Raw genomic sequence first — 23,380 nt, forward strand, 5'->3', positions numbered from 1 at the left:
GCGAAACGGAGCTTGGTTGCCATCCTGTGTCCCCCCACTACCCTCTTCCCATGTAACATATTTGAGTTTGAAATAAAAAGATTTATTCAGCTGGTTGCGGTGAGTTGCCGATTATTTTCCTGCTTCTTTGAAACATTATTATTATTATAAATAACATAAGCAGAGAGAACTGTGCTCGTGAGGTCATCAGAAAGCATTCCAAAAAGAAAATTTCCTCTGTAATTTACAAATATGTTTAACTTTCTGCCCCCAGTTGCTTTAAAAGAAAAAAGGTTTTCACCGGAGTACAACTTTAAGAGGCATAACATTTATTTTTCCACCTACAGACCCATATGGGGGCTTGTTTTTTGTGCGCCCAATTGTACTTTCATTTTACCATAAAATTTACCTAAAAAAAAAAAACAAAAACAATTATCTGTGGTCAGAAATGTATAAGGACACTTTTGGGGATTTGGTTTTTAGGCAGGGCACTGTATGGTAAAAATAATCCATTTATATCTTTTTTTTCTAGTATTTACTACTAACTTTTTAACCAAATTTGTATGCATATGCATAAAATTTTCCTTTTCTGATCCCTATCACTTTCATTTTACTGTATACAGGGATGTAGGAGGGGTCATTTTATGTGCTGTGATTTGTAATGTATGTTGGTATCTGTTTAAAAAAAAAATTCTGATATATGATGTGATAAAAATCAGTATTTTCAGGATTTAGTATTTTTTTTACGTTTACGCTGTTTACTGTGTGGGATCATAAGCCTATTTTAATATACAACACAGAAGAAGAATAAATAACGGAACACTCAAGGTATCTTCTGAAAACTTCTTTATTCAAAACTATGCAGCTTACAGAGGAGTGGACAGGTACAGTGTGGGGGAGGGGGGTCCCGAGAGATGGTCCCGAGAGTATTAGACTACGGTTTTGTGTACGGAAAAAAAAAACTCATACAACCGTAAATGAAGCAAAACCTATGCAACAGGATGCTACGGTTGTCAATGTAATGTCTATGCATACGGTTTGGAATACGGTTCAATACATTCTTTTTTTGTTGAAACCGGATACGGCAACCGTATTGCAAAAACGAGATGTGAATGCAGCCTTAGAGCTATGCTGTACAACAGGACACATGGACATCAACAACAATAGACTAAAGCAGTCTCACTTAGATCAATTAAAAGACATTATATAGCATTATCTGTGAACTTTTCAGAGATCATTCTACAGGGAGGGAGGATGCTTAGCTCTGTTGTGAATGGTGATGGATCTAATGTTCTATTTCTACTGGTGTTGTCTTTCACTGTACTCCTTGTCTGCTCTGACAGGAAAGGCATTACTGCAAAATGATCTGTACAGAACAGAAAGTCTCAGCTTAGTTTTATTCCTAGTGGTCAAAAAAAAAAATAAAATAAAAAAAATAAAAAAAAAAAAAATGCACCACCAAGAATTTTTTTAAATACGGTTACTTCATAAAAAAATTATTGTTTCTTTTTTTTTTATGACACATCCTCTTTTAGGGGTTTAGAAAGCCGACTCCTTTAAAATGGGCACTGTTAGATCCAAAAAGTTTTAATATGTTGTTACTGATGAAAATTTAAGACCTTTTGTTATATGGTTGTTTAAAAAAAAATATATAATAATAATAATAATAATAATAATAATAATAATAATAATAATAATAATATCAATAAAATAATAATAATAATTATAAATATTTAACCCCTTAGGGACTCACCCCATTTTCACCTTAAAGGGGTACCTCAGCCCTAATACATCTTATCCCCTATCCAAAAGGATAGGGGATAAGATGTCTGATCGCGGGGGTCCAGCCACTGGGGACCCCCACAATCTGTCATGCAACACCCACCTTAACAAGCTCTCTGCAGCGCTGGAGGTTCAGAGTGTGCAGTGACCACGGGGCTGGAGTATAGTGAGGTCACATCTCCGCCCCCATGTGATGTCACACCCTACCCCCTCAATGCAAGTCTATGGGAGGGGGAGTGACGGCTGAGGTCATCACGCTGCACACTCTGAGCCTCCAGCACTGCAGAGAGCTCGCAAAGGTGGGTGCTGAATGACAGACTGCGGGAGTCCCCAACGGCGAGACCATCGCGATCAGACATCTTATCCCCCCCATCCTTTGAATAGGGGATAAGATGTATTAGGGCAGGAGTACCCCTTTAAGGACTTAGCCCTTTTTTGCAATTCTGACCACTGCATTAACAACTCTTGGATGCTTTTACTTTTCATTCTGATTCAGAGATTGTTTTTTTCGTGACATATTCTACTTCATGTTAGTGGTAAACTTTTGGCGATATTTCCATCCTTTCTTAATCAAAAATCCCAACATTTCATTTTTAAAATTTAGCATTTTTCTAACTTTGAAGCTCTCTGCTTGTAAGAAAAATATATATTACAAATAAGTTATATATTGATTCACATATACAATGGACTACTTTATGTTTGCATCATAAAGTTGACATGTTTTTACTTTTTGAAGACATTAGAGGACTTCAAAAGTATAGCAGCAATTTTCTAAATTTTCATGAAAAATTCAAAGTCTGAATTTTTCAGGGACCAATTACAGTAAGTTTGAAGTGGATTTGAGGGGCTTTTCTGTGAAAAATACCCCATAAATGACCATTATATAAACTGCACCCCTCAATTTATTCAAAATGATGTTCAGAAAGTTTGTTAACCCTTTAGGTGTTTCATAGGAATAGCAGCAATGTGGGGGAGAAAAATCTAAATCTCCAATTTTTTACTCTAACACGTTCATGTAGCCCAATTTTTTTCATTTCATATCTACAAGGGGTATAGGGAGAAAAAGTCCCCCCAAAATTTGTAGCCCAATTTTTTTTCTTGAGTATGAAAATACCCCATATGTTGACAAAAAGTGCTCTGCGGGCTCACATTATGGCTCAAGAGGGAGAGAGCAACTGTGGGATTTTGGAGAGCAAATTTTGCTGTCATGGTTTTTGGAGGGGAATGTTGCATTTAGGAAGCCCCCATGGTGCCAGAAAAGCGCAAAAAATAAAAAAAAAAACACTCCACATGGCGCACTATTTGGGAAACTACACCTCAAGAATATAACAAGGGGTACAGTGAGCCTAAACACTTTATAGGCCATTTTGAAGTTGGCCATTTTGAATCCAACTTTTGTTTTTTCAATAGGAAGAGGGTCATGTGACACAAACTTATTGGGAATTAAACAAGAAAAACAATGTGCTTGGTTTTCACGTAACTTTATTCTTTCATGAGTTATTTACAAGTTTCTGACCACTTCTAAAATGTGTTCAATGTGCTGCCCATTGTGTTGTATTGTCAGTGCAACCCTCTTCTCCCACTCCTCACACACTAGCTTCTGAAGTTTTCTGTCTAACTGCTCAATGATGATGTCAAGTCACGGGAGCTGTGCATGATGGGAGAATATCCCCATAGAAGCTGGACAGCTCCCGGGACGTGAGTCATCAGAAAGCAGTTAGACAGAAAACAGCAACTCAACTTCAGAGGCTAATAACTATTGGAAGGATTAAGATTTTTTTAAATAGAAGTAATTTACAAATCTGTTTAACTTTCCGGAGCCAGTTGATATATATATATTAAAAAAAAAAAAAAAAAAAAAAGTTTTTGCCTGGAATACCCCTTTAACTTCCTGTTTGTGACACATTAGTAAATGTGAGGGGGGAAACTTGTCAAGATGGGTGGGGACTAGAGATGAGCGGACTTACAGTAAATTTGATTTGTCACAAACTTCTCGGCTCGGCAGTTGATGACTTTAGTCTGTATAAATTAGTTAAGCTTTCAGGTGCTCCCGTGTGCTGGAAAAGGTGGACTCTTTCCTAGGACTGTATCCCCCTTTTCCAGCCCACTGGAACACCTGAAAGCTGAACTAATTTATGCAGGATAAGTCCGCAACGGCCGAGCAGAGAAGTTTGTGATGAATTTAATTTACTGTAAGTTCGCTCATCTCTAGTGGTGATCATGGCGGCCATTTTGAAGTTTGCCATTTAGAATCCAACTTTTGTTTTTTCAATAGGAAGAGGGTCATGTGACACATCAAACCTATTGGGAATTAAACAAGAAAAACAATGATGTGCTTGGTTTTAACGTAACTTTATTCTTTCATGAGTTATTTACAAGTTTCTGACCACTTATAAAATGTGTTCAATGTGCTGCCCATTGTGTTGGATTGTCAGTGCAACCCTCTTCTCCCACTCCTCACACACTGATAGCAACACCGCAGGAGAAATGCTAGCACAGGCTTCCAGTATCTATAGTTTCAGGTGCTGCAGAATGGGCAAAACAAAAATTGGAACAGGACCCTCAGTTTACTCAGAAGATTTTGTTCAGTGATGAGGCAAACAAACAAAACCACCGCTATTGGCCTGACACTAACCCACATTGGATAGATCCTTCCAAGACTGTTGGAACACAAAAATGTATGGTGTGGTATATGGGGTACAAAGATAGTGGGGCCATTCTTCATCAATGGAAACCTCAAGGCCACTGGATATGTGAAATTTCTACATGATGATGTGTTTCCCTCTTTATGCACTGAAGCTGGCACGTTCCCTAAGTTTTTCCAGCAAGATGGTGCACCACCACATTATGGGTGTCAGGTCCCAGCATTCCTAGATGAACAGTTTCCTGGAAAGTGGATTGGTCGTCGTGGGCAAGTTGAATGGCCCCCAATGTCTCCCGATCTGACCCCCTTAGACTTTTATCTTTGGGGTCATTTGAAGGCAATTTTCTATGCTGTGAAGATACGAGATGTGCAGCACCTGAAACTACGGATACTGGAAGCCTGTGCTAGTATTTCTCCTGCGGTGTTGCCATCAGTGTGTGAAGAGTGGGAGAAGAGGGTTGCATTGACAATCCAACACAATGGGCAGCACATTGAACGCATTTTATAAGTGGTCAGAAACTTGTAAATAACTCATGAAAGAATAAAGTTACGTTAAAACCAAGCACATTGTTTTTCTTGTTTAATTTCCAATAGGTTTGATGTGTCACATGACCCTCTTCCTATTGAAAAAACAAAAGTTGGATTCTAAATGGCCAACTTCAAAATGGCCGCCATGATCACCACTAGAGATGAGCGAATTTACAGTAAATTCAATTCGTCACAAACTTCTCTGCTCGGCCGTTGCGGACTTATCCTGCATAAATTAGTTCAGCTTTCAGGTGTTCCAGTGGGCTGGAAAAGGGGGATACAGTCCTAGGAAAGAGTCCACCTTTTCCAGCACACGGGAGCACCTGAAAGCTTAACTAATTTATACAGACTAAAGTCATCAACTGCCGAGCCGAGAAGTTTGTGAAAAATCGAATTTACTGTAAGGCCGCTCATCTCTAGTCCCCACCCATCGTGAAAAGTTTCCCCCCTCACGTATACTAATGTGCCACAAACAGGAAGTTAAAGGGGTATTCCAGGCAAAAAAAAAAATTTTATTTATTTTTTTATATATCAACTGGCTCCAGAAAGTTAAACAGATTTGTAAATTACTTCTATTTAAAAAAATCTTAATCCTTCCAATAGTTATTAGCTTCTGAAGTTGAGTTGCTGTTTTCTGTCTAACTGCTTTCTGATGACTCACGTCCCGGGAGCTGTCCAGCTTCTATGGGGATATTCTCCCATCATGCACAGCTCCAGTGACTTGACATCATCATTGAGCAGTTAGACAGAAAACTTCAGAAGCTAATAAGTATTGGAAGATTAAGATTTTTTTAAAAGAAGTAATTTACAAATCTACAGAAACAAAGAGATCGTATGCACTCACCGCTGGTAAGCTGCTACGGGCTCCGAGTCCGGGATCACCACGGCATGTATAGAGACGATAAGGGGTGCTCAGAGGCTACGCCGGCTGTTTCTGACGTAGGAACGTCCTTCTTCCAGCCTCAGAAGGCCGGAAGAAGGACGTTCCTATGCCCGAAACAGCCGGCGTAGCCTCTGAGCGCCCCTTATCATCTCTATACATGCCGTGGTGATCCCGGACTCGGAGCCCGTAGCAGCTTAACAGCGGTGAGTGCATACTATCTCTTTGTTTCTGTATATATTGATACTTTACCCAGTGTGTGCACCCCGCAGGTGCTGAGTACATATTGAAGTGAGTCCGGACGCTCCTAACAGTTACCTTGCGGTATCGTATGTTTGCTTTTTCCACTTATTTGGTTTGCTATCGGGTGTGCTCTCTCCTTCTTGGAGTTTCTAATTTACAAATCTGTTTAACTTTCCGGAGCCAGTTGATATATAAAAAAAAGTTTTTGCCTGGAATACCCCTTTAATATAACTAACCATTCCAATTTTATTAAGGTGTATCAACATAAATGGCCCACCCTGTAGATAAATGTCCTTTGTGTTATAATGCCATTAAATGTAAAAGAAAATTCTGTCTTACTTGAATTGTTAACCAGGCTAGGTGTGTCTCAAGGAGTTTCCTGCAAACATGGTGTATTGTAACCATGTCAATAGAACACACCCATTACAAAGAGCACATTTTTCATGCCTTATTCCTTATGTATAAGAACACAAGACTGCAGTATTCAGGGTTTTTACTACCGTACATTCCAGCTAAGCTACAGAAACATCTGATGTATCTAACAATTGACTGACACTTTTTTGCAGATTTTGACACCCCTAGTGTGGTCTAAGTATCATTATATACAGCAATAGAGATAAGTAAACAATGAACTCATGTCATTTTGATGCAAAGTTTTACATGTAAATGTGCACTTTTTTGCCACTGATGCCAATTTTGAAATACACTTGAACGAGACATCTTTGATCAGTTGTGCCAGCTCAAGACAAATTTATGAATTGTGACAATTTGATTTAGGCACAAAATATTGCAGACTTCTGTCCAGAGCAGAGTCAGCCTTTAGAATCTGCTGCTGAAAGGGAGTGCAATAGGTAGCAAACATCCCCTATGGCCTACACATTCTTTTCTATCCTAGTCCTTTACAACAATCTCTCACTTTCCTTTTATCACCTCTAATACACTGATGGTTAAGCAATTTAGGAAGAGCGGTCACATTCTGCGGGCAATATAAAGAAGTTCCTGAATGTGAGGAAATACATTTTGGCTCCAGACAGTACAGGCAGAACAGACAAAAGACTGAGCCCAATGTCAACAAACTATTGGAGGGTGGAAGAACCTGGAATTAGAGTCATGGCATCCATCACAGGCAGCACAACATTATTAAACTCTTCTGTGCCATAATTCCAAGCTTTAAAATGTGTAATGCATTTTTAATTCATATATTTTAAATAAATTATTTTATTCTGGTTTCAATCTAAAATTGTGTAAGCACTTACCTGATGTGACCAACCAATTCTATCAACTTGTGGCTGAAGAAATAAGCAGTCAGCTCCGATATGTGGCTCAGGACAGAGCAGACACCAAACAATGTTGTGGTTCCTTTAAGGTCCTCAAGGTGCCAAAAAAGGAAGGTGAAGACATATCCATAACCAAATCCCATGAACCAGGCTACAAACAGAACAGATCCATACTGTACAGTGCAAATTATCTTGATCAGATCCCAGAATCTAAAATGCTGGACTATCTCTTCTTGACTTCTTTCCTCAGTATGATTTTGTCCTGGAGATTCAGGTTGGGAACTTGCTTCCACAGGAGAAATCTCAACATCTCTGTGTTCTTCACTTGGTTTTAAATGATGGTAATAAAAATGAAATTGTGTTGAGACAATAAGTGCCACAGACATCAGGACGCCAAAGACAATGAAGGCAATACGGTAGTTTTTATAATCTGGTTCCGTGCAGCCCTCTCCTTCAATGATCACATTGATGTGAGTGTGATCAATTCCTATTCCTATAGACAACATTGCTAACCCCCAGCCAAGTGATCCCCACATTCTTTGTAATCCATAGCGATCCCTGTGTTTGCCCAAATATTGCAAAGTTACTGTATCTACAATAGTAACAGCTGGAGCACTAAAAAACTCTCCAATGATAACTACTAATAGAATTAACAGGAATATGGTTTCTACATCCTCTTGGTTATACTGCAACAGGGAATTAGGGCTCTTTGTGATGGTGGTGGTAGTGATGGTGGTTGTAATGTTTCCAACAAGACCAGGCAATGTTGGTGCCCTAGTGCCATTTTCAACTTCCCTTATTATTCTATGTAAGGGGATGAAAGGTTCTTTGGAATACAATGTTTCAGAATTAGAAACTTCCCATGTAAAAGGATTATCCTGAAAATCCCTCTTCCGCCTGCTTTTGGCTGTTGTACTACTTTCTCTAGTAGATTGGGTCAATACGGTAGAAGTAAGTGGCAAAGGGGTTGTGCCAAATGGACTGGAGTTAGTAGGTTTGACTGGAATAGGCATATTAGGCACACACAGTAAAGCAGCTGGTTTTACAAAACCAATTCCTAAGTTGAATAATACCCAGCATAGCACTGAAAACAGTAGGACCATCTTACCCTTTCTGAATCTGTCAGCAATTACTCCCCAGAAGGGGGCACTGCAAAATTCAATAAAATATCGAATGCCTACTAATAATCCACCCTGGGTGGGAGACATCCCTAACTGTTTATAGTATACTGGTAATAAGGGATAGAGCGAACCATATGCAGAGTAAAAAAAGAAATAGAACACTTTAGATATCAGAAGATCATTGTTAATCTTTATACAGTGTTTTTCTAACCAGTCCATATCCTGATCCTCTGTAGACAAATTATCTGCACCTCCAGAATTTCCACTGGGTGCATTTTGCTCTGTGGTGACACCATTGAAAGGATCAGCAAGAACATATTTCCTCTTTTGTTCTTCTTCATCCTCAGATAATATTGCAATTTTGTCTCCTGTAGCCATGTTCTTTCAGAAGTAGGTAATTTCAGCAAGTCCCAAATGTAATTCTTTTGCTGCCCTGCAAGTCACAAGAGAGTAAGATGTCAAACAACTTTGACTTACTGTTTTATAACCCAGCAAATCTGCCACATATTGATAGGGAAGCAGAGGTGTACCATTTCTTAACACAAACTCTCTTATTCAGGAATCTTATATAGGTGACTGACAAGCCATATGAGGCTGAATATAATGTTGTATAACTTTACATAAGACAAGAACCAAAAAGATGACAAGTTGATATTTAAGGGTGGGAAAGTCCTTTGGAGAAAAAAAAATGCATTAGCTTTGACTAATATTACTGTTGTATTAAAAAATACTCAATTGATTAGATAGATTTGACTTTTTTTTTTAGCAAACAGGGATCAGACATTTTGTACTAAATTGCCCAAAGATTATTCACAAAGTAAACAGATACTGAAAAAGACAAGTTAAACAGGTTGTTGCCCATTTTTTACCCTCCTTTGTCTTTAAATTGGTAAATAGGATTCCTTACTTGGTATTGAGTGGTTTTGCTTGCCTTACTGGTGACCATTATACTTAAAGCATATCATTGATACTTTTTTGACAAAAACTATCATGCAACAATGTGCACGATTGTCATTTTCACACTGACATTGATTTAAAATTTAGCACCTACATGGCTGAACTATGCAACCAGAGACAAAGCTTCCCGCTCAGTCTCCACAGTACCCGTCTCCATTGCGAGCCCCAGCATAATGAGATTTTATGGCACTGGGTCTCGTGCTTGAGATGTGTACGCTCACTGGCGACTGAGTGGGAAGCCTCATCTCCTATAGCTTAGTTACATATGATGGGGAGAACAGCGACCCGTTCAGGCATTAAGGCACCAAATTTAAAATTAAGTGCTGCATGTCATATTTTTTTTATAAAATTTGACATGCTATTGGAGGTCTGCTTTAAATTCACTTTTTATATTATGCCCAGTAGGGATTTTCCAATCACATTAAAGGGTTACTCTGGAGATTTTATTTCTAACCTATTTTAAGTGTGCTTAGATAAGTATTAAAGGGGTATTCCAGGCAAAACCTTTTTTTATTTATATCAACTGGCTCCAGAAAGTTAAACAGATTTGTAAATTACTTCTATTAAAAAATCCTAATCCTTCCAATAGTTATTAGCATCTGAAGTTTTCTGTCTAACTGCTCAATGATGATGTCACGTCCCGGGAGCTGTGCATGATGGGAGAATATCCCCATAGGAACTGCACAGCTCCTGGGATGTGACATCATAATTGAGCAGTTAGACAGAAAACAACAACTCAACTTCAGAAGCTAATAACTATTGGAAGGATTAAGATTTTTTAATAGAAGTAATTTACAAGTCTGTTTAACTTCCCAGAGCCAGTTGATATATATATAATAAAATAAAAGTTTTGGCCTGGAATACCCCTTTAACTTGACATACCTTCCTCGCTCCTTTGCCACTGCTGCATTTCTCTAGGTGTCCATCTGTTGGACATTTTGTGCACCATCAATTGTACTTTTTAAAAGGCTATTTCTAAGGCCCCTTTCACACTGCCGTTGCTCCCCGTCGTGGGGCAACAACGGGTCCCGGTGGCTCCAATATACTATTATGGAGGCCGCCAGGCGCCTTTATGAATAGAGGGAGAAAAAGACAGCACATGCAGTAATTTTTCTCCTGCTATTCTGCCCGGCTCCCCTGACGGCCATCACACTACAGTGTCATAACGGTAGTGTGAATGTAGCCTTAATTTACCACAAAAAATAAAATTAAAATAAAAGCGTGGGGGGAAATTGAAACGAACAAAAAAAAAATTATATATAAATTTTTTTTATTTATTTATTTTTATTTTTTAAACTTTTGGGGGGCTTCATTTTCTAAGCTTTCCAGTAAAAATGATCCATTGGTCCCGATTTATTAAGAGTATTTTTCTTTGTGGGCTTTAATTCCCTACAAGTATTTTTTCCACTGTATTTGCTCTGAGCTGTCAGGTTTCCCTCCACCTTTTCTGCGGAAACATTACTAAAAATATAACGTTTATTGCTGTATTGGCACTGCTCACTCATCCAAGCTGGGCCACACATAGGGTCATTTCAACAACTGTGTAGGTTCAGTTACCAATCCGAGGGCTATATGGCGGTGCAACAAGTCCCAAAAGTCGACAAGCAATGTATATGTCCAAGAAGAACGAACGGGACTGCACTCACCAATTCTGTGACCCAAAACCTTTATTCCAGTATAAAACACATACAGCAGTATAATTGCAGGTGCGTTAACTACATATGAGCGACAATTGTTTTGCGCAGTTGCGCTTCCTCTTGGCATGAGCCAAGAGGAAAACGCAACTGCGCAAAACAATTGTATGTAGTGAACGCACCTGCAATTATCCTGCTGCATGTGAAGTTTTATACCGGAATAAAAAAAGGTGTTGGGTCACAATTGGCGAGTGCAGTCCTGTTCTTTATTCTTGGACATATACATTAGCAAATATGTTTGTATTTTTTTTTATTTTTTTTTAAATGTTTGGACGCCCCTCCTTTTAGGTGACACGCCCCTTCCCCAAGTGGCCACGCCCCTTTTCTCTGGTTTTTTGAGTAAAATGTAGAGTTGGTCAGGTTTTAAAAAAAAATTTGCCACAAATTCTGGCACAGACACAATTTGTGGTGCAATGCACAAAATTCTGGCGCACGTCCCGACAACACAAGTAGGTTTTGCATTAGTAAATCAGGGCTATTATCTTTATTCTGCAGGTCCATACGATTACAACGATACCCAATTTATATAGGATTTATTTTTGTTTTACTTATAACTTTTTGTATGAAAATATGTATGTTTAAAATGATGCTATTCTGACCCCTATAACTTTTATTTTTCAGTCTACGGGAATATATGGGGCTTTTTTAATATCTTTTTTTGTATTCATTGGTAAGATTTTTGTTATGATGGGACTTTTTGATCATTATTTTTTTTTTTTTTTTTTTTTTTTTATCTGTTAAAGTCAAAAAGTTAGCAATCTTGGTACTTATTTTGTTTTACGATTATGCCATTGACCGTGCAGTTTCATTTAAGTTATATTTTAATAGTCCTGATATGAATGCGCAGTAACACCACACGTTTATTTTTGTTTACAATATTTTATTTAAAAATGGGGGGAAAGGGGGTGATGTAAAGGCTATAGAGGCATGCTGGGAGTTGTAGGGCCGGGCCGCATGGGAGCTGGGGCCTGGCTCGGTAACTCCTGTGTTTCACCAGATTGTCAGCTCCCCTGTGGTAAGTGCTGGGAGATGGAGGTCAGTGGTTCTCTGCATTGTAATAGACATTGCAGAATCATAATTCTCATTTAGCACATTTCAATCCTTCTGCCACACAAATTCCTCCAGACCCCACCAGTATTATTACTGATCACATATGCAGGTTAGGTACCAAGGACACTGGTTTGCCACAATCCTTTCTAGTGGGCACTACCATGCCCAGGCTGCACAGTACCATGTCCAGGAGGTGCAGTGTGTGGCTCTATTATATCCTGGAGGAACAGTGTGCTGCACCATTATATCCTGGCAATATATATTATATATATATATATATATATATATATATATATATATATATATATATATATGTGTGTGTGTGTATGTGTGTGTGTATTTAGCATTTTATAATTCATCCTACTGGTGTAAGACCACAATATGGATGTATTAGGCTGGGCTTATACCTGCAGAGCTCTGTTAAGGTAGCTACATTCGCAGAATTCATCAAAATAGTGGGATTTTTTTCTTCAATTAACCCCTTCACGACGAGCGACGTACACGCACGGCGCCGCGAAGTGTCACTTGGCACGTGGCGACGTACATGTACGTCGCAGGGTTCCGGGAGCGCCGCGTCACCGGTAGCGGTGATCAGGCCGGGATGACTGCTGTTATCTAACAGCAGGCATCCCGGCACATCGACGAGGGGGGTCCTGAGACCCCCCCATGACCGCAATGCGCGCAAATCGCAGGTCAATTCAGACCTGCGATCTGCGCGATTCCGGGTCATACGGGTTACTGGTGACCCGGAAAATAAGAGGGATCGTAGGTGTCCGAGACACCCTCGATCCCCCTAAAGGGATAGGAGTTTGGTGGCAGGGGTGCCACCCCTCCTATCCCTGCTATTGGTCGGCCAAGCGACCGACCGATAGCAGACCGGGGGAGGGGGGGGGTTAAAGTTCGGTTCCCCCGCTTTGCCCACCTATCGGTGTCCGGGCAAAACGGGGGAACCGTCCAGGGAAGGTCGGCGCCGAAGGTCCCTACCTGGATCCCGGAGCACGATCCTCCATGCGGGGATCCCCCACGTGCGGCGGCGGCTTCCGGGTCCTGCTAGGTGAGTTGTTGCCTAGCAACATCCGGAGGGCCACAGTTTACAGTGGTCTCTAAACCGTGGCCCTCCAGGTGTTGCAAAACTACAACTCCCAGCATGCCCAGACAGCTGTTTGCTGTGTGGGCATGCTGGGACTTGTAGTTTTGCAATATTTAGAGGGGTTCAGGTTGTAGATCACTAAGTGGTCTCAAACTGTAGCCCTCCAGATGTTGCAAAACTACAACTCTCAGCATGCCCAGACAGCAGTTTGCTGTCTGGGCATGCTGCGAGTTGTAGTTTTGCAACATCTGGGAGGGCCACAGTTTTGAGACCACTGGACAGTGATTTACAACTTGAACCCCTCTAAATCTTGCAAAACTACAACTCCCAGCATTCAGGAACAGCATAAGGCTGTCTTGGCATGCTGGGAGTTGTACTTGCGTGCCTCCAGCCATTGCATAACTACATCTCCCAGCATGCCCTTCCGCAATCAGTACATGCTGGAAGTTGCAGTTTTGCAACAGCTGGAGGCACACTGGTTGGAAAATACTGAGTTAGGTCATAGAACCTAACTCAAGGTTTTCCAGCCAGTGTGCCTCCAGCTGTTGCAAAACTACAACTCCTAGCATGCATGGTCTGTCAGTGCATGCTGGGAGTTGTAGTTTTGACCCCCCCTCCCGTGTGAATGTACAGGCTACATTCACACTGGCGGCAGATTACAGTGAGTTCCCTGCTACAAATTTGAGCTGCGGCAAATTTTCCGCCGCAGCTCAAACTCCTAGCGGGAGACTCAGTGTAATCTGCCGCCAGTGTGAATGTAACCTAAAAATACTACACTACACTAACATAAAATAAAGAGTAAAACACTACATATACACACGTACACTGCCCCCCCCCCCCCCCACCACCCCCCTCCCCAATAAAAATGAAAAACGTATTGTATGGCAGTGTTTCTAAGATGGAGCCTCCAGCTGTTGCAAAACAAAAATTCCCAGCATTTCTGGACAGCAATTGACTGTACAAGCATGCTGGGAGTTTAGCAACAGCTGGAGGCACCCTGTTTGGGAATCACTGGCATAGAATACCCCTATGTCCACCCCTATGCAAGTCCCTAATTCAGGCCTCAAATGCGCATGGCGCTCTCACTTTGGAGCCCTGTCGTATTTCAAGGCAACAGAATAGGGTCACATATGGGGTATCGCCGTAATCGGGAGAAATTGGCTAAAAAATTTTGGGGGGCTTTTTCTCCTTTTACCCCTTAAGAAAAGGAACAGTTGGGGTCTACACCAACATGTTCGTGTAAAAAAATAAAAATGTTTACACTAACATGCTGGTGTTGCCCTATACTTTTCATTTTCACAAGAGGTAAAAGGGAAAAACGCCCCCCAAAATTTGTAATGCAATTTCTCCCGAGTACGGAGATACCCCATATGTGGGCGCAAAGTGCTCTGGGGGCGCACAACAAGGCCCAGAAGGGAGAGTGCGCCATGTACATTTGAGGTGATTTGCACAGAGGTGGCTGATTGTTACAGCGGTTCTGACTAACGCAAAAAAAAACACACCCACATGTGACCCCATTTTGGAAACTACACCCCTCACGGAATGTAATGAAGGGTGCAGTGAGAATTTACACCCCACAGGTGTCTGACGGATCTTTGGAACAAAGGTCCGTGAAAATGAAAAATTTTGCACAGCCCACTGTTCCAAAGATCTGTCAGACACCAGTGGGGGGTAAATGCTCACTGTACCCCTCATTACATTCTGTGAGGGGTCTAGTTTCCAAAATGGTATGCCATGTGGGGGTTATTTTGCTGTTCTGGCACCATAGGGGCTTCCTAAATGCGACATGCCCCCCGAGCAAAATTTGCTCTCAAAAAGCCAAATATGACGTCTTCCCTTCTGAGCATTGTAGTTCACCCGCAGTGCACTTCAGGTCCACTTATGGGGTACCTCCATACTCAAGAGATGGGGTTACAAATTTTGGGGGGTCTTTTCTGCTATTAACCATTTAAAAAATGTGAAATTTGGTGGAAAACCAACATTTTAGTGAAATTTTTTTTATTTTTTTTCATTTTTTTTACATATGCAAAAGTCGTGAAACACCTGTGGGGTATTAAGGCTCACTTTATTCCTTGTTATGTTCCTCAAGGGGTCTAGTTTCCAAAATGGTATGCCATGTGTTTTTTTTTTTTGCTGTTCTGGCACCATAGGGGCTTCCTAAATGCGACATGCCCCCAAAAACCATTTCAGAAAAACGTACTCTCTAAAATCCCCTTGTCGCTCCTTCGCTTCTGAGCCCTCTACTGCGCCCGCCGAACACTTTACATAGACATATGAGGTATGTGCTTACTCGAGCGAAATTGGGCTACAAATATAAGTATACATTTTCTCCTTTTTACCCCTTGTACAAATTCAAAAATTGGGTCTACAAGAACATGAGAGTGTAAAAAAATGAAGATTTTGAATTTTCTCCTTCACTTTGCTGCTTTTCCTGTGAAACACCTAAAGGGTTAAAACATTTACTGAATGTCATTTTGAATACTTTGGGGGGTGCAGTTTTTATAATGGGGTAATTTACGGGGTATTTCTAATATGAAGACCCTTCAAATCCACTTCAAACCTGAACTGGTCCCTGAAAAATTGCGAGTTTGAAAATTTTGTGAAAAATTGGAAAATTGCTGCTGAACTTTGAAGCCCTCTGGTGTCTTCCAAAAGTAAAAACTCGTCAATTTTATGATGCAATCATAAAGTAGACATATTGTATATGTGAATCCAAAAAAAAAAAATTATATGGAATATCCATTTTCCTTACAAGCAGAGAGCTTCAAAGTTAGAAAAATGCAAAATTTTTAAATTTTTTAATCAAATTTTGGGATTTTTCACCAAGAAAGGATGCAAGTTACCACAAAAATTTACCACTATGTTAAAGCAGAATATGTCACGAAAAAACAATCTCAGAATCAGAATGATAACTAAAAGCATTCCAGAGTTATTAATGTTTAAAGTGACAGTGGTCAGAATTGCAAAAAAGGGCTTCGTCCTAGAGGTGAAAATGGGCTCCGTCCTTAACCCCTTAAGGACCAGGCCATTTTATACCTTAAGGACCGGAGCGTTTTTTGCAATTCTGACCACTGTCACTTTAAACATTAATAACTCTGGAATGCTTTTAGTTATCATTCTGATTCCGAGATTGTTTTTTCGTGACATATTCTACTTTAACTTAGTGGTAAAATTTTATGGTAACTTGCATCCTTTCTTGGTGAAAAATCCCAAAATTTTATGAAAAAAATGAAAATTTTGCATTTTTCTAACTTTGAAGCTCTCTGCTTGTAAGGAAAATGGATATTCAAAATATATTTTTTTTGGGTTCACATATACAATATGTCTACTTTATGTTTGCATCATAAAATTTATGAGTTTTTACTTTTGGAAGACACCAGAGGGCTTCAAAGTTCAGTAGCAATTTTGAAATTTTTCACAAAATTTTCAAACTCACTATTTTTCAGGGACCAGTTCAGTTTTGAAGTGGATTTGAAGGGTCGTCATATTAGAAATACCCCATAAAAGACCCCATTATAAAAACTACACCCCCTAAAGTATTCAATAAAACATTCAGTAAGTGTATTAACCCTTTAGGTGTTTCACAGGAATAGCAGCAAAGTGAAGGAGAAAATTCAAAATCTTCATTTTTTACACTCGCATGTTCTTGTAGACCCAATTTTTGAATTTTTGTAAGGGGTAAAAAGGAGAAAATTTTTACTTGTATTTGAAACCCAATTTCTCTCGAGTAAGCACATACCTCATATGTCTATGTTATTTGTTCAGCGGGCGCAGTAGAGGGCTCAGAAGGGAAGGAGCGACAAATGGTTTTTGGGGGGCATGCCGCATTTAGGAAGCCCCTATGGTGCCAGGACAGCAAAAAAAAAAACACATGGCATACCATTTTGGAAACTAGACCCCTCGGGGAACGTAACAAGGGGTAATTTGAACCTTAATACCCTACAGGTGTTTCACGACTTTTGCATATGTAAAAAAATATATATTTTTTTTACCTAAAATGCTTGTTTTCCCAAAAATTTTACATTTTTTAAAAGGGTAATAGCAGAAAATACCCCCCAAAATTTGAAGCCCAATTTCTCCCGAGTACGGCGATACCCCATATGTGGCCCTAAACTGTTGCCTTGAAATACGACAGCGCTCCAAAGTGAGAGCGCCATACGCATTTGAGACCTAAATTAGGGATTGCATAGGGGTGGACATAGGGGAATTCTACGCCAGTGATTCCCAAACAGGGTGCCTCCAGCTGTTGTAAAACTCCCAGCATGCCTGGACAGTCAGTGGCTATCTGGCAATACTGGGAGTAGTTGTTTTGCAACAGCTGGAGGCTCCGTTTTGGAAACAGTGGCGTACCAGACGTTTTTCATTTTTATTGGGGAGGGGGGCTGTGTAGGGGTATGTGTATATGTAGTGTTTTTTACTTTTTATTTTATTTTGTGTTAGTGTAGTGTAGTGTTTTTAGGGTACAGTCGCACGGGCGGGGGGGTTCACAGTAGTTTCTCGCTGGCAGTTTGAGCTACGGCAGAAAATTTGACGCAGCTCAAACTTGCAGCCGGATACTTACTTTAATCCTCCGCCCATGTGAGTGTACCCTGTACGTTCACATTGGGGGGGGGGGGGGGGGAACATCCAGCTGTTGCAAAACTACAACTCCCAGCATGTACGGTCTATCAGTGCATGCTGGGAGTTGTAGTTTTGCAACCGCTGGAGGCTCCGTTTTGGAAACAGTGGCGTACCAGACATTTTTCATTTTTATTGGGGAGGGGGGCTGTGTTGGGGTATGTGTATATGTAGTGTTTTTTACTTTTTATTTTATTTTGTGTTAGTGTAGTGTAGTGATTTTAGGGTACAGTCGCACGGGCGGGGGGTTCACAGTCGTTTCTCGCTGGCAGTTTGAGCTGCGGCAGAAATTTTGCCGCACCTCAAACTTGCAGCCGGATACTTACTGTAATCCTCCGCCCATGTGAGTGTACCCTGTACGTTCACATTGGGGGGGGGGGGGGACATCCAGCTGTTGCAAAACTACAACTCCCAGCATGTACGGTCTATCAGTGGATGCTGGGAGTTGTAGTTTTGCAACAGCTGGAGACACACAGGTTGTGAAACACCGAGTTTGGTAACAAACTCAGTGTTTTGCAACCAGTGTGCCTTCAGCTGTTGCAAAAGCTACAACCCCCAGCATGTACGGACAGCGGAAGGGCATGCTGGGTGTTGTAGTTATGCAACAGCTGGAGGCATACTACTTTGGCTGGGGATGCTGGGGATTGTAGTTATGCAACAGCTGGAGACACACTGGTTTGCTACTTAACTCAGTGTGCCTTCAGCTGTTGCAAAACTACAACTCTCAGCAGTCACCGACAGCCAACGGGCATGCTGGGAGTTGTAGTTATGCAACCACCAGATGCACCACTACAACTCCCAGCATGCACTTTAGCTGATTGTGCAAGCTGGGAGTTGTAGTTACACAACAGCTGAAGGTGCACTTTTCCATAGAAAGAATGTGCCTCCAGCTGTTGCAAAACTACAAGTCCCAGCATGCCCATAAGGGCATGCTGGGAGTTGTGGTGGTCTGCCTCCTGCTGTTGCATAACTACAGCTCCCAGCATGCCCTTTTTGCATGCTGGGAGCTGTTGCTAAGCAACAGCAGGAGGCTGTCACTCACCTCCAACGATCCAGCCGCACAGGTCAGTCCCTCGTCGTCTCCGCCGCCGCCGCTGCTCCTGGGGCCCTCGATCCCAACAGGGGCGCCGGGGATCGGGGTCCCCAGCACCCGGGGTGCACGTCCCGCACCCGCTCACGTCCTCCGGAAGAGGGGCGGAGCGGGTTGCGGGAGTGACACCCGCAGCAGGCGCCCTGATTGGTCGGCCGACGAATCAGGGCGATCGTGAGGTGGCACCAGTGCCACCTCACCCCTGCTGCCTCTGGCTGTTCGGGGCCGTGTCTGACGGCCCCGATCAGCCAATAATTCCGGGTCACCGGGTCACTGGAGACCCGATTGACCCGGAATCCGCCGCAGATCGCTGGACTGAATTGTCCAGCGATCTGCGGCCATCGCCGACATGGGGGGTCATAATGACCCCCCTGGGCGATATGCCCCGATGCCTGCTGAACGATTTCAGCAGGCATCGGGGACCGGCTCCGCTCCAGATGGTTGCGGGGGGCCGGTAAAACACATGACGTTCTCATACGTCATGTGTCCTTAAGGACTCGGAAATGGAGACGTATGAGAACGTCATGTGTCCTTAAGGGGTTAAGGGGTTAAAGGGGTACTCCGGTGAAAACCCTTTTTTCTTTTAAATCAACTGGTGGCAGAAAGTTAAACATATTTGTAAATTACTTCTATTAAAAAATCTTAATCCTTCCAGTACTTATTAACTGCTGAATGCTACAGAGGAAATTCCTTTCTTTTTGGAACACTGATGACATCACGAGCACAGTGCTCTCTGCTGACATCTCTGTCCATTTTAGCAACCATGCATAGCAGATGTATGCGAAGGGCAGCATGGTGGCTCAGTGGTTAGCACTGCTGCCTTGCAGTGCTGGGAACTTGGGTTCAAATCCCGCTAAGAACAGCAATAAATAAAGCGTTATTATTATAATAATGTCAGCAGAGAGAACTGTGCTCGTGATGTCATCAGAGAGCATTCCAAAAAGAAAATAATTTCCTCTGTAGTATTCAGCAGCTAATAAGTACAGGAAGGATCAAGTTTTTTTAATAGAAGTAATTTACAAATATGTTTAACTTTCTGCCACCAGTTGATTTAAAGGGGAGTACCCCTTTAAATCCTGCAAATAATCATACTCCAAACAGACCCCATTAAAAGTAAAGGGATCTTTCTGGATCCAGTCAATGTCCATTGTGCAACAGATAGTCTCTCAGTTTTTCCTCAAGCAGATTCTGCGACAGATTAACTTCGATGCAGATGTGAACCTAGCTTTACAAAGAAAATGCTATCAATATTTGATCAGCATTTTATCCTTATTTGTATACAGTAAATTTATATTGGCCGTCTTTTCTAGGAAGAAAGTTAAATTAATGCTACGTTTCCATTTGCAAAAGAGATAAATGTAATAAATGCTAGGTTCTTAAAATATGGACATATTTTATCTCCCCACATGAATAGTCCCATAGATTTTAGCTCCATATTAGAATAGTACAGGAATATTTCTATCCCATATTATGCCTGTGTATCTGTACTATACCGAAAAACATTTTGATGCTTTTAGTTTTGATAAGGGCCACATTCGGGCCGAGATTTACAGCTTTAATACAGTTGACCAGTAAGTATTACACTTTTGTGAAAGTAGAGTTGGACCTCCAAGGAAGGATAGGCGATAGCACTAATGCCAATACGGAAAATACACATTTTATGATCCTTTGAAACAATTTTTATAAAAATTGTTTCAAATGGTAAGAAAGAAATCTGTGTGCTGCTGATAAACAGTGATAACGAAATGTACTGGAACATTGAGTATATCAGAGAACACTTGGATGTGTGCCTATAGTAACTTTACTGTGCTACAAGACAAATGATACCTGGAAACTGCTTCAGTGTAAATATCACACCTTACGTGGCATTTAGTAGAAGAACATTTACTTTACACTGAATAGCCACTGCTTAAAAAGTCTAAAGATTCTTATCAAATATAATTTATGTGAAAGCTTGAGACTGGTTTTTGTATGTTTTCTATGTAGAGAGTGGCATACCCAATGCCCAGAGAAATCTGTCAGGTGTTTATATCAGCATTCCTATGTAAAATACAATACCGCATTCTGAAGTCTTTTGGCAAACATTTAGGAAAACTATTACACATTAAAACTAATCAGGTTCAAAGGTCACACCGACTTCCCCAAGGAAATTCTGCAGTGTGAACATGGCAGCCTAAGGCTGGGTCCACACTACGTTTTGTCCCATACGGGAGCGCATACGGCAGGAGGGAGCTAAAAGCTCGCGCTCCCGTATGTGACCGTATGCGTTCCCGTATGCCATTCACTTCAATGAGCCGACCGGAGTGAAACGTTCGGTCCGGTTGGCTCATTTTTGCGCCGTATGCGCTTTTACAACCGGACCTAAAATCGTGGTTGACCACAGTTTTAGGTCCGGTTTAAAAGCGCATACGGCGCAAAAATGAGCCGACCGGACCGAACGTTTCACTCCGGTCGGCTCATTGAAATGAATGGCATACGGGAACGCATACGGTCACATACGGGAGCGCGAGCTTTTAGCTCCCCCCTGCCGTATGCGCTCCCGTATGGGACAAAACGTAGTGTGAACCCAGCCTTACAGTAAGGACAGCTTTCCTCCATGGATTCTAAAGCAAATCCAAAAGCAAACTTCTTATGTGCCACAATTAGAAATGAGCGAACTTACAGTAAATTCGATTCGTCACAAACTTCTCGGCTCGGCAGTTGATGACTTATCCTGCGCAAATTAGTTCAGCCTTCAGGTGCTCCGGTGGGCTGGAAAAGGTGGATACATTCCTAGGAAAGAGTCTCCTAGGACTGTATCCACCTTTTCCAGCCCACCGGTGCACCTGAAAGCTGAACTCATTTATGCAGGAAAAGTCATCAACTGCCGAGCCGAGAAGATCGTGACGAATTGAATTTACTGTAAGTTCGCTCATCTCTAGCCACAATACATTTTGTCATTTCACAGTGTCTTGCAGTCCAAAATCTGTGCAGATTTTTTTCTCCTACACAAAAAAAAAAATTTTCTCCTATAAATCCTTTCCCTATATTTTGCATTGTCAATTGTGGAAAAATGAAAAACTAGTCTCAGATGTAGCTTTCATTTTTGCATTTGAAAACCATATGCAGAAGAAGAATGCCCTGTTTGCTGGAGTTTTTAGCATTTTTCTCTCAATTAACTTCAATGGAAAAAAGCACTACGCAGTTATGCATTAAAGTGATTGAGACAGAGCTAAGTGTGGTCCCAAACACATCTGTTATAACATGTATATTGTGGTATCTGGAAATAACAGAACGGGGTTGTTTTAATCTATTTATCATGGGGGTGGGGAGCTTGAACTCCACCAATCAGTTATCTTAAGGACATACCAGCAATATCCCATTTTCCAGGAAATGTTTTTTTATTTATTTATTTTTTTAACATCTTTGTGACAGTAAAGGTTATGAATCATAAAAAAAAAAAAAAAAAGTATGAGATCACCATGAAGGATTATTTTTTCACCACACCTTGACTGTCATACAGAACTCTGCCCTGAAGAGCTAATTATTAACTTCACTATATCAGTATACGGAAAGAGACAGAGCTGCAGATCATAACTAAGTAATCCATAACATACCGTACTTAGAATAAGCAGGCTTCACAAATTCAATTGGAAGCACAGAATTACCTCAAACACTTGCTCTCATACCATAAAAGTGGGTTCAAACAGCATATCTGCCATAAAAACTGCATGTGTTACAAGAGGTTTTGGGGAAGAACAAATAGGCAACGCCGTTTTATCATGTCACCTTTCCAGACAGTTTTCCTTAAAGGGGTACTCCTCCCCTGGCATCTTATCCCCTATCCAAAGGATAGGGGATAAGATGTTGGATTGCCGCGGTCCCGCTGCTGGGAACCCCGGGGATCGCCGCTGCGGCACCCCGCCATCATTACTGCACAGAGCGAGTTCGCTCTGCACGTAATGACAGGCAATACAGGGGCCGGAGCAGCGTAATGTCATGGCTCTGCCCCTCGTGACATCCCGGCCCGTCCCCTTAATGCAAGTCTATGGCAGGGGGCGTAACGACCGCCACGCCTCCTTCCCATAGACTTGTTTTGACGGGGCGGGCTGTGACATCACGAGGGGCGGAGCCGTGATGTAACTATGCTCCGGCCCCTATATTGCCCGTCATTACATGCAGAGCGATCTCGCTCTGCACAGTAATGATAGCGGGGTGCTGCAGCAGCGATCCCCGGGGTCCCCTGCGATCTGACATCTTATCCCCTATCCTTTGGATAGGGGATAAGATGTCTAGGGGTGGAGTACCCCTTTAAAAATCAGTGTTTCACTCCAACTAGGAATATGACTGGGAATGTATGCCAAGCTAAAAATCTCCCCAGAAGAAAAGAATATCCATTTGTAGACAAATGTTTCAAAGTGAATGCCCTTTGCCAGCATAAGGGCCTAT

At 41.5% G+C, this 23,380-nt stretch overlaps 1 protein-coding gene across 6 annotated transcripts in view; it reads right to left on the minus strand.

The window, feature by feature from the left end:
• Window positions 1-23,380, minus strand: part of MFSD6 (major facilitator superfamily domain containing 6) — a 108,891-nt gene that overhangs the window by 80,034 nt on the left and 5,477 nt on the right. For 5 of the 6 annotated variants that reach the window (XM_056536375.1, XM_056536373.1, XM_056536372.1 and 2 more), the window contains exon 2: window positions 7,313-8,887. The exons of the other annotated variant lie outside the window; for it this stretch is intronic. In XM_056536375.1, the coding sequence (XP_056392350.1) occupies window positions 7,313-8,832 (1,520 nt within the window). In that variant the 5' untranslated portion in view covers window positions 8,833-8,887. The remainder of the gene's footprint in view (window positions 1-7,312; window positions 8,888-23,380) is intronic. 6 annotated transcript variants of the gene reach the window in all.

This window comes from Hyla sarda, chromosome 8, assembly GCF_029499605.1.
Source record: "Hyla sarda isolate aHylSar1 chromosome 8, aHylSar1.hap1, whole genome shotgun sequence".
NCBI lineage: Eukaryota > Metazoa > Chordata > Amphibia > Anura > Hylidae > Hyla > Hyla sarda.